The 11,411-nt window shown below is 40.8% G+C and overlaps 1 protein-coding gene across 1 annotated transcript; it reads right to left on the bottom strand.

The window, feature by feature from the left end:
• Positions 1-1,535: 1,535 nt before the first annotated feature.
• Positions 1,536-6,693, bottom strand: LOC23687728 (alcohol dehydrogenase 2). Its single transcript, XM_021843433.1, has 5 exons — positions 6,527-6,693; positions 6,227-6,463; positions 2,002-2,175; positions 1,779-1,936; positions 1,536-1,714 (listed from the first exon to the last, which is right to left on the bottom strand). The coding sequence occupies exons 1-5, from the start codon at positions 6,620-6,622 to the stop codon at positions 1,594-1,596; spliced, it is 786 nt and encodes a 261-aa protein (XP_021699125.1). The 5' UTR covers positions 6,623-6,693; the 3' UTR covers positions 1,536-1,593.
• Positions 6,694-11,411: the final 4,718 nt, after the last annotated feature.

Below are 11,411 nucleotides of genomic sequence, written 5' to 3' on the forward strand. Positions count from 1 at the left end.
ATTCATGTGACTCGTCTGTAGCTGAGAGACTCGCGAAGAGGAAAAATATCAACGTCATATGCAGCCCAGATTCCCCTCTCACGAAACGTCAAATGCAGCCCACCGTTTTTATGGCTGAAAAGGTGAAAAGTATTGTGTTCAAAGTAAAATGTTATTAAAAACCTCAGTCAGCGGAGCAGTTTTTTCCAAAGATGCTGATAAATCTAGGCAGAAGATTAATTATTTCTAATGTTTGCTACATTTGCTGACATGAAATTTCACTCAAACGGGTATTTATGATTCGATGTGATGCAAACTCAATCATTTTTTACTGAGATGTTCATGTGAGTTTTTGAACAGCATGCGCATAATTGGTATAAACACTAAGTGGAATAAGAAAAAAAACTCAGCAATCACAGAAAAAGAAGACCGTCTTCGCGAGTCTCGTCTCAGGTCTGTAGTCATTATCGATCAAAGTAAGCATGCATATTCCAGATGTCACCCGTCGACTCCCATAAAAATCCAGTCACATACAGTGACAACTGTCGATAAACTTGAGTGACAGAGCCGAGTCGAGCAAAAATTTTGGTCGACAGTGACTCCAGTCGAGTCGTTTTTGGTCGACTCGACTTACAAAATAGGGCCCTAAATCGGCATTTTAAAGTTGACAGGAGCTTTTGCGTTTGCGGAGTGTTCGGTAGAAAAAGTGATTACCGAGTTAACTATGCCGTTTAAGAACCCAGTAAAAAAATACCGACTTCGGTAATCAAAACTAAGTGTGTGCGGTGATATTCGAAAGGAATACAAATATCAAACGTATTTCACAGCAGCTTCATATGTGGACATCATTTTGGAATGATTATTATCTCCTTTTTTAACATGAAACTCATTCATCGCGAGCGTGTTGTATGGTTTTACGATTTCATCGTACGTACCGAGAGAAATGCTCCCGACCAACTTGCCCCAGTGCCATCCCATTGAGAATTTTTTTCAGCTCCCTAACTGCCCTAGTGTACAAAAACAATGGGCGAACCAGGTATACGACCAAGCAGTTGACTAAGAGGATTCGGAAGATGGATGTATTCGGAAGATGGACGTCAGTGTGGTTCAGCGCTCTTGTGAGAGCATCACGACAAAGCTGTGTCGTACGTCTAATCAGGGCCCATTTTTCAATATTTGTAGACGTTTTTTTTTAAGAATAAACTTTATGTTTTCACTAAGGGGTCTATTTTGTATATTGAGTGGATTCATGTGACTCGTCTGTAGTCATTGTCGATCAAAGTAAGCATGCATATTTCAGATGTCACCCCTCGACTACCATAGTAATCCAGTCACATAGAGTGACAACTGTCGATAAGCTCGAGTGACAGAGCCAAGTCGAGCAAAATTTTTGGTCGATAGTGACTCCAGTCGAGTAGTTTTTGGTCGACTCGACTTATAAAATAGGGCCCTAAAGCATACTGAATAATTTATACCATATGACTGAAAATATTCTCTTTTTTTTCTTGAACACTCGTTGATCATCAAAAGTAAGTGACCAATTATCCATTATCGTCAAACACATGAAGAAGTTCATTTCAAACAACACAAAATGTTCATGCTGAAAACATTGATTTATAGAAATTTCATAGAATCATACTGCACTTCGGTAACACAATCATTCGCTGAAATCCAAACCGATCCCGTTTTTCCTCCGATTATTGTTTGAACAACGGCTTTCCCTACGGCTGTTGGTCTACAAGAAAATAAAAGAACAATCATCACTGGTAATTTTTCAGCGAGTTGGCATCAAGTCATACGGTTGCAATGGCATCGATTGTAAAAGTTGATCAATGATCGGACTCAAGGCAGGGAAAGAGTAACTTATTTTCGCTGATTGCTTATACATGTCCGTTTCGGTAGCTCCAGGACAGATCGCCATCATTTTGACACCTGTCAGGTCGAAAACTGGTTCCACCTTTAAAAGTTAAGAGTTAGAACAGTTTACTAAGGTCTGAAGAATTAAATTTGATTTTAACATACCCCAACTGATTTAGTGAATCCAATTACTCCGCTTTTCGAGGCACAGTAGGTAGCCATGCATGGAATACCTTCCAAACCAGCCACTGATGCAATGTTCACGATGGTTCCTCCGCGGCCTTGCTTTTCCTTGGTCATCAAATCCAATGCGATCATTGAGCAATTTATCAGAGCCGTCTGCAAGAGTAAGAGACACAAATAGTTTCCACTAATACCGTTTTGTTTTGAGCATGATAGCTCTTCCTCCGGGAGGTGGCCGAGCTTCTGGCCCATCTGACCAGGGGCTCAAGCATGGTCAACCTAGGAGGTGGCGGGGGTTCATCTGTTGAATTTCTACAAAAAAAAACATATTTCTGCAAGTAGCCCTGAACAAGCGACAATGTACCGCTTTCAAAGTACCTTAGCCATCGGGACTGCCAACCGGCACATCAGGATGGATTCCAATGAAATCCTGATTATGGTATACTGGTTACTGCGCAGAACAACAGACAGGACACGTATTACGGATTGGGTACGTCGACTAACAGTCGTGGGCTGGCAGTGTACTCTACTGTTCCCTGAGTAAGGAAGGGTGATACCAACTTGAAACGGCGAGTAGGACTATGAGGAAACGGCCTCCGTCCTGATAAAACCTTAGCAGGCCTGCGTGTACGATCGAATCTCGTCACCAACCTCGGTGAGTAGTAGGCTCAAATGTAATATTCCTGACTTACGCCGATCCGGCTCTGAACATAACCCCCATGAAGGATTGTGTCAACCCAAGCATGTCATCCCTGCTTAGGCAACCATGGGATCACGAGAGCCGACTATATACAACGAGTGAAGATAGTGACCCGAAGAAAGGACCCAATCGAATGGAGCAAATAAATTTGGATAGTGAATCTGATGGAAGAAACGAAGACGCGATAGTATTTGCAAGGAACGGATAGATGCAGAGATCGCCAGTGATACCACAGACGGTAGCAGCCAGCACTAGCAGATGCAGCACACCGAGTGAGCCACCGGGAAACCAGCGGGATGCAGGCTTCCTGAGTTAAGTGTTCACACCAAAGTCGGAGAGTAGCACTGTTCAAAAAGACCGGCAACATGAGAGACCGGAGTTGTCGGAAGTAATGAGAACTTTATGAGTTCTTCAAGACTAAAACAATGTCCACCTCAGGATCAAACAGCTGGTCACGAGCATCAAGTACACCGTTACAGCCGCAGAACGCGGACAGAAGGAATTGCGAATTATGGGAAGTATGCACTTCAACCAAAGACAAATTAAAGACCTCCATGTCCCTTGCAGTTGCCCAAAATTTTATGGCTCATAAGGTAATCTAAAATGCCGTGAAAAGTGTACTGCGATCTGTCAAACTTGGGTACCTTTTGTACTACCGAGGGACGAAATGCAGTACTAGAAGTGGTACCCAATCTGAGCCCGAGTGTGACGGACCTGCTTCAACAGAAAAGTAATCGCCAATCTCGATGCGTGGGAAATTTCTTACAAGAAATGCTCAAGAAAAGCATTTTTCTTTGATCGCAGTACGCTGTTGAAAAGAAATGTCATTTCAAATGAAGCTCACTGTAGAAAATTTCTTGACCATTTCTTGAGCAGAAATTTTTACTTTTCTTGTGCTAAACAGCATACCTAGCTTTAGAGCGGAAAACGCTGAAAAGGTATTGGACCCGGTGAATGCAACAGCCCTTGTGACGCCTATGAGTAATCCCACAATCCGCTCGGAGAAAAGAACGAGGGATACACCAGGAGAACATAAAGATCCCAAAAAGCAGAGAAACGACCATGAGCAAGCAGAATAACGGCAGTGACCCGATTCTGTTTTTGCACGGTTTTTTTACACGCCCGTGCAAAAAAAAATTCCATACATTTTTTTTCCACCAAAACCTTTTTTTTTTGCATGAAACGTCGAGAAATGGTGTTACTTTTAATTAACGGAATCTTCGCCCCCGAGGTGGACACTGGAGCAGTACACCCAGATGTTGGATGTGCTAACCGACGCCGAACGCCGGTTATCATCGGAGGAGACTTCAATGCTTGGGACGTAAAGTAGGGTATCAGACTGACCAACGCGAGAGGATACAGTTTACTGGAAGGTTTAGCGAAGCTCGACGTAAGGCTGCGCAACGACGATCTCGGTGGAACATTTCGCAAAGACGGTAGGAAATCCATCATCGACGTGGCCCTTTGCAGCCCGTCGCTTATTACAAAAATGAACTGGAGAGTTAGCGAAGAATGCACCCACAGTGACCATCTAACGATCCACTACTTCATAGGCCAGAGAAGTAACACAACTGTTGTGCAGTATGGTAGAGGAGGAATGGGGAACGTAGGTGGAAGACGAAGCATTTCGACGAGGATCTTCTGGTCAAACCACACCGAGCAGTAAGCGACGCTCCAAACATGGATGCAGGAGACCTGACAGAAGCGTTGACGAGAGCGAGTGACGCAACTATGCCGAGGAATCAGCGGCGTCCTGCATAATGGTGGAACGACAGACCCAGCACCCTCCGTGCAGCCTACTTAAGAGCCAGAGGACGCGTGCAGAGAGCTAGATCGGAAGCCAGCATGGAAGAGCGTAAGGTGACCTACCGGCTGGCCAGAGCCGCGTTCAAACGGGAGATAGCGACAAGTAAATCGAACTGCTACGAGGAGTTGTGCCGGGAAACTGGCGCAAATCCCTGGGGCAACGCCTATCGAGTAGTGATGGCGAAGATTAAGGGCCCAGTAACACCAGCTGAAATGTGCCCCGACAAACTAAAGTTGATAGTGGACGGTCTCTTTCCTACGCATGCTCCCACTGCGTGGCCACCCACAGATGGTACCCCTAACGTGCTAAGGTCAGCAATCTTGGTATTCTCAGATATATTTAGGATAGCGTTGCAGAAGTGTCTAGCGGAAAACTGTTTCCCAGACCGATGGAAAGTGCAGAAGCTAGTGTTACTTCATAGAGACCAATATGCTTGCTGGATACTCTTGATAAACTTCTGGAGAATGTCATCCTCAGCAGGCTGACGATTTACTCGGAAGGTGAAAACGGATTTTCGAAAAGGCAGTTTGGATTCCGTAAAAAGATTTCGACGGTGGATGCTATTCTGACAGTCATCGCGTGCGCGGAGATAGCGTCCAAGCAGAAGAAGAAAGGCACTCGTCATTCAATACTGCGCAGTGGTAACAATAGATGTTAAGAACGCGTTCAACAGTGCCAGTTAGGAAGCCATCGCCGCAGCCCTACACAGAATGCGGGTCCCCGAATATAAGCAAAGCTACTTTCAGAACCGGGTACTGGTTTACGAGACAAACCTGGGACGGATTTCAACCAAAGTAACGGCGGGAGTTCCACAGGATCCAAAACTGGGGAATATGATGTACGATGGAGTGCTAACCTTGACACTGCCGAATGGAGTTGCGATCGTCGGGTTCCCAGACAACCAAAATGTACGTATAACGAAATCACCTGGAGGCTTTATATGTGCAAAATTTCACTTATAAGATGTCGCGAAAAGGCCTTCTACGTACAAAAGTGGAGGCGATATGCGTGCATATATTATGTGATGAATAATAACATACAATGCGAGTGTATAAATATTCTACTGAACTAACCTGTGATCTCATGCGACTTAACTTATGATAACAAATGTTGATTTGACAGCTGCTACGGATTGATCCGACTTACTTACGAGACGAAACAAAATGTACAAATGAACTCAGAAAAGAAGTGTTTTATGCGATGAAACTCATCAATCTGACGAGTTTATCCACGATGTTTTGCGGGTTTGATGTAATTAGTATGAATAAACGAGTTGTAACGTGAACTTTCATGCGATTTCTGGTTGTCTGGGTTCGCAGGTGACGTCGTCCTTGCGATAACTGGTTAGACTACGGAGGAGGTGGAGATGCTGACGGCGGAACCTGTACTGAGAACATCAGTCTAACGGTTGGTTCAGGATTTATACGAGTGTTTCGTGAGGTCGGTCCGAAGGTCATTTGAGCCCTGTCACGCTCGGCTTCACCTACTAGCGTATACTTTGCCTTGGAAGCATTCACTTACATGTTGAGGTGTAATAAAAACGGGTTATACTATTTCGAGAAAGCTACGAAAAACTGTAACTTTCTCATCATTACACAACCTAATTGTTCGAAAATTGCATTCAAACTGATCCAACAATGATCTAAAAGCGTTTTGCAAAACATTGTCTATTACTATCGGTACAACAGAATGGTTCTTACCAAATTGACTGCAATGCATCTAGCTGGATCGAGCTCGTCAATGACTCCGGCACAGTTTACAAAAATATCGATCGAACCCAGCCACTGGATTGCATCTTGACGGAGGACCTTTTCCAGTCGTTGCTTGTCAGTAATATCGCACTGACTGTAGAAAATATTCACTTCCGGATTGCAAGTCATCAGGTACGTTTTCTTTGTTTCATTCAAATGATCTCCGAGATCCAGAATTAATACTTTCTGCGGGTAAAAAACACATTATAAACACATAAAACTGCCTTAATCTGAGAGTTGATGCCCAACCGAAACACCACTTTTGAGAAGTTCCTCAGCTATGCCAAAACCGATTCCTCTAGCACCACCGGTAATCACAGCGCGTTGACCTCGTAGCTCAGTCATTTTCGATGCGTTTACGCGTCAAGTCTGATTGTAGGCCCGAGTTAATTAATACTGATCTCCGACACGCTCTCGACGAGCTGTTAAATGAGCATTTATACCCGCGTGCGTGACGTACATTTTCTATGCATATTAATTGAGTAATTGTCCCCTAACATTAGTGCAAACTAAACATTAGATCACGGTTAAGGAAGCGATCATGTTTGCATACAGTAACAATACAATACATTTTAATAATTACCATAATCCATTGATCAGTGGTGTAACATTGATCGGAATGACTCATGTTTTAAAAATTTAAAATAAATATTTGTTGATGAAACATTTTTAAATCATCATCTTTCCCATATTCACGAGCTAATAAAATTTAAGGTCTTGGCGAAAATTGCGTATAGTTCATGTGTAAATTTGACAACTTTTCGAAGCAATGATTTCTACCATAATGACTGACACTACCGAAAATTCATGTCTCTAATGCATCACACAGACGCTCAGTCGGTTTGACCAACATTGACACCACTCCTCAAGTTAATCAAACCGATTTATGTTGATGCAACCGTTTGGCCGACTGTCAAAATTCGTTGCAGCAACGCTATATTTCTTCGTATGTTTTGAATCTCGGCAAGTCCAGTGGATATGTGATTTTTATTTTTTCGCATTCTGTGGCTGTTGTGAGAATATCTTTTCGATTTTTGGATAATAACCGTAGTTAAGAAGAGCAGAACTTTTAAAATTTAGGAATCGAAAAAAAATCGCACAAAGTATTCCGGCAAAACTTCAAAATTTTAAGGTAGAGACCCCTACCGGGGATTATTCTGAGCACAAATGACTATGGGAATTTTGTTTTCAATCATCTTATCTACAATCTTTTAGTAGTTTCCTCTAGTTATTCTACTTTGAAGTTTTCCAGAGATCTATGGGTTGTACTACGGATTGCACCAAAAATTCTTGCTAGGATTCTATCACGAATTTTATCAATAATTCTTCTAAAACTTTATCCACAGATTCAACCAGAAATTCATCCGAGGAAAATCCTTCAGATATATCTTCAAGTAGCATTATTCCAGAGATTCCTTCAAAGGATGCTCTACAAATTATTCAGAATTTCCTCCACTGTTTCCTTCAAAGATCAATCCAAAAAAAAACCTCACGTAATTCTTCGAGGCTTACTCCAAGGCTGCCTTCAAGAATTCCTACAGAAATTTCTATAGCAATTTCTTCAAAGAATCCTTCAGAAAGTCTTCTAGAAGTTAGTTTCAAGGATCCCATCATGCATTACCCAGGAATCACATCACGAATTCGTCAGATACTTCTCAACGAATTACTCAAGACATTCATCGCCAGAAATTACCCCAAGAATTTCACCAGGTATTTTTTGTAATGCTTCCTCCTGGCATTCCTCCATAAATTCCACAAGAAGTTGCTTCAAAACTTTCACCAGGAATTTCTTTAGCAATTCTTTCTAATATTTTTTCTACAGATTTCTCCAAGGATTTATTCAAAACTTCCCGAGGGATTTCATCAGTATTTCATTAAATGCTTCTTTCAAGAATTCCTCCAGCGAAATTTCCGAAATTTTTAAACAGATTCTATCAGATTTTTCACTTCGATTCCACCAGAAATTCCTCTAGAAATCCTTAAAGAGATTGCTAAAAAAATCCCTTCCAAGAAATTAGTAGAAAAATTTCATCAAAAATTTCACCAAGAAATTCCACCAGAAAATGCTCCTATAAAAATATTTCAATGATTATTCTAGTGATTTCCCTAGTAATTCCTCCACAGATTCCTCCAGAAAATCCTTCACCGGTTTTCTCTAGAAATTTCTTCAAAAGTTCCTGCAGATATACATGCAAAGATTTTCTCTAGGAACTCTTATAATGATTCTACCTAGAATTTCTCCAAGGACTCATCAAGGAGTTCAGCAAAGATTCCACCAGGAAACCTTCAGGGATTTCACGATAAATACTGCAAAAGAATTCATCAAAACTTTATACACGGGATATCACCAGGAATTCGTTTAGAGATTCCACTTGCAATTTTTTTTGAGAGGTTATCCTTTGGTATTCTTCTAGAGAATGTTCAATAAATTCTTTTATAAATTCCACCAGTGTTCCCTTCAAAGATTCTTCCTTATATCTCTGAAGGACACTAAGAGGCATTCGTCCTGGCATTTCTGCAGGAACTACTTCAAGAATCTATCAGAAATTTCTCCGAGGATTCCTAAAGAAATTTATCCATCAATGCCTTCAAGTATTTCTTGAAGGATTTTTCCAAGGAATCCATTGGGAATTAACTTAGAGAAACCTTTGGGAACTCTTTCAGGAATCCCTTACTATTTTGAATCCTTGGTAGAACTTCTGATATACTGGTGAATTCCCAAATCACTGAAATCCTTATACGAAATTTCTTGTGAAACCCTTCTAAGAAATATCTGGTTATATCGCTGGAGGAATTCCTGAAAACCCTCAAGAATCCCTAGAAATTTTCCGCAAGAAATTTCTTTGAAAAAATCAAGATGAATCCCTTGAGGATTTCCGGGATGGATTCCTTAAGAAATTCTGGAATGAATGCCTTAATGAATTCCACTAGTAATCCTTTGAGAAATTCCGAAAGGAATCTCGTGAGTGATTCCGGTTATGAAATCCTTTTTATTATTTTCGGGTAAAATCCCAGGAGGAATTCCTGATAACCCTCAAAAATTTTTGGAGATATTCCGGGAGGAATTCCTTAAGGATCAATTCCTTGAGGAATTTCGGGAGCCATTCCTTGATTATTTCATGGAGAAATTCTTTTAAGAATTCCGGGAGGACTCCCTTGAAGAGTTCCTGGAGTAATCTCTTGAAGAATCCACTGAAAGAAAAATCTGTTAGAACCTCTAATTAATTACGAGAGGAATCCGTGATAAAAATCCTGTTGATTACGCCATGATACGACAAACGAGCAACCATGAAATACCTCCCGGATGAGCTGCAGAGAACCCTGTTATCCAATCCCAACCTAACCCATCCTGAAAATATTTGTGCCCACTAACCTCGAGTACCCTAGCTCCATCCCGTACTAAACTTGGTACTTAAAAATTGTTTAATTGTAAATAAGTACAAAAATGAATTTCGGCTCCGTAAAGCGTTAATAAACGCGATTGAGCCTCAAATAAATGAATTGGTACAAAATTTCATAATGAAATCTTAGAAGTATTTGTAATGGAATCCATGGAAGAACTTCTGATGAAATCCCTGCAGAAACTCCCAATTAAATCTATTGAAAAACTCCTGATGAAATCCCTAGAGAAACTTCTGACGGAATCATTGTAAAAACTTCTGATGCAATCCCTGGAGAAACTCCTAATGGCATCTCTGAAGGAATCCCTGGCAAGATCCATATAGGAACTCCTGAGGAAATCCCTGGTGGGATTCCTGATAATATGCCTGGAGAAACTCCTTGTAAAATCTAAAGAAGAAACCCTGATCCTTGTGGAGCCCCTGATATAATCTCTAGAGGAATTCCAAGGGGCAATCTCCGAAGGACCTCCTGAAGGAATCCGTAGAGAAAGAACCCCTGAAGGAATTCCAGGTGGAATCACTGAAGGAACTCCTGAAGGAACCATTGATGCAATCCCTAGAAGACTTATGTTTTTATTCCTTTAGGAATTCCTAAATGAATTCCTTTAGGTACTCCTGATAGAATCCTTTGGGAACTCTTGATGAAATCCTAACAAGAACTCCCGTTGAAAGACTCAGCGGTACTCCTGATGGAATCCCTACATAAACTTTTGATAGGATCCTTGGAGGAATTTTAGGTGGAACATCTAAAGAAAATGCTAATGAAATCCCTGAATGAACTCCTGATATAAACTGAATAAACCCTGAATGAACTCCTGATGAAATTCCTAAAAGCTCTCCTGATATAATCCCCAGAAGGAGTCCTGATGTACTCACTACAAGAACTTCTGATGCAATCCCTGGAGGAGTTCCAAGTGGAATCTCTGAAGAAGCTTCTGATGTAATCTCTAGAGAAACTTCTGATGGAATCTCTATAGGGACTCCTGTTGAAATTTCTGAAGAAATTACTGATAAGATTCCTGAAGGAATTGCTGACGGAATCTTTGAAGGAACTACTTATACAATCTATACTATATCATATCATATAAGAAATACTGATGCATTTCCTTGATGAACTCCTGATATTATCTCTGAAGTAATTCAAGGTGGAATCTCTGAAAGAACTTCTGATGAAATATCTAGAGGAACTCCTGATGGAACTCTTAATGAAATTCCTGAATGTATTCCTGATAATATTCCTGAGGAATTCTTTTTGATATCCCTAGAAGAAATCCTGATGGAATTCCTCGAGGAACTCCTGATATAATCTCAAACTACAAATAACCTGAAGTTTCGTCTTTAGTGAATTCATTACATTCCAGTCATTTTCCAAAGTTGGTTAGTTTATTAGGCAAAGATGTTCACTTTTGGAATTTACGCAAACTTTGTGTTCTGCAATATACGTTTTTGAATTATATTAAAAAATCTCTTGGCTACTTACTTTTCTCATTGAAAAACCCCTCTGAAACTCTTTGGAAAATTACTGATATTAAATAAATTCAATATACACAAATCTTTTGGTTATTTGTAATTCAGCCAATTCGGATTACCAGAAGCTGAGATACAGATCCCCAAACTTGGGCATTTTGCACGGAAAACAGCATTTGCTTACTAACTTTTGTTACTGACTGTATATCAAATTAATCAATCACTCACTAAAAAGATGGCGCAAGCGATAGAGCATTTTGATTGTG

This window comes from Aedes aegypti, chromosome 2, assembly GCF_002204515.2.
Source record: "Aedes aegypti strain LVP_AGWG chromosome 2, AaegL5.0 Primary Assembly, whole genome shotgun sequence".
NCBI classification, from domain to species: domain Eukaryota; kingdom Metazoa; phylum Arthropoda; class Insecta; order Diptera; family Culicidae; genus Aedes; species Aedes aegypti.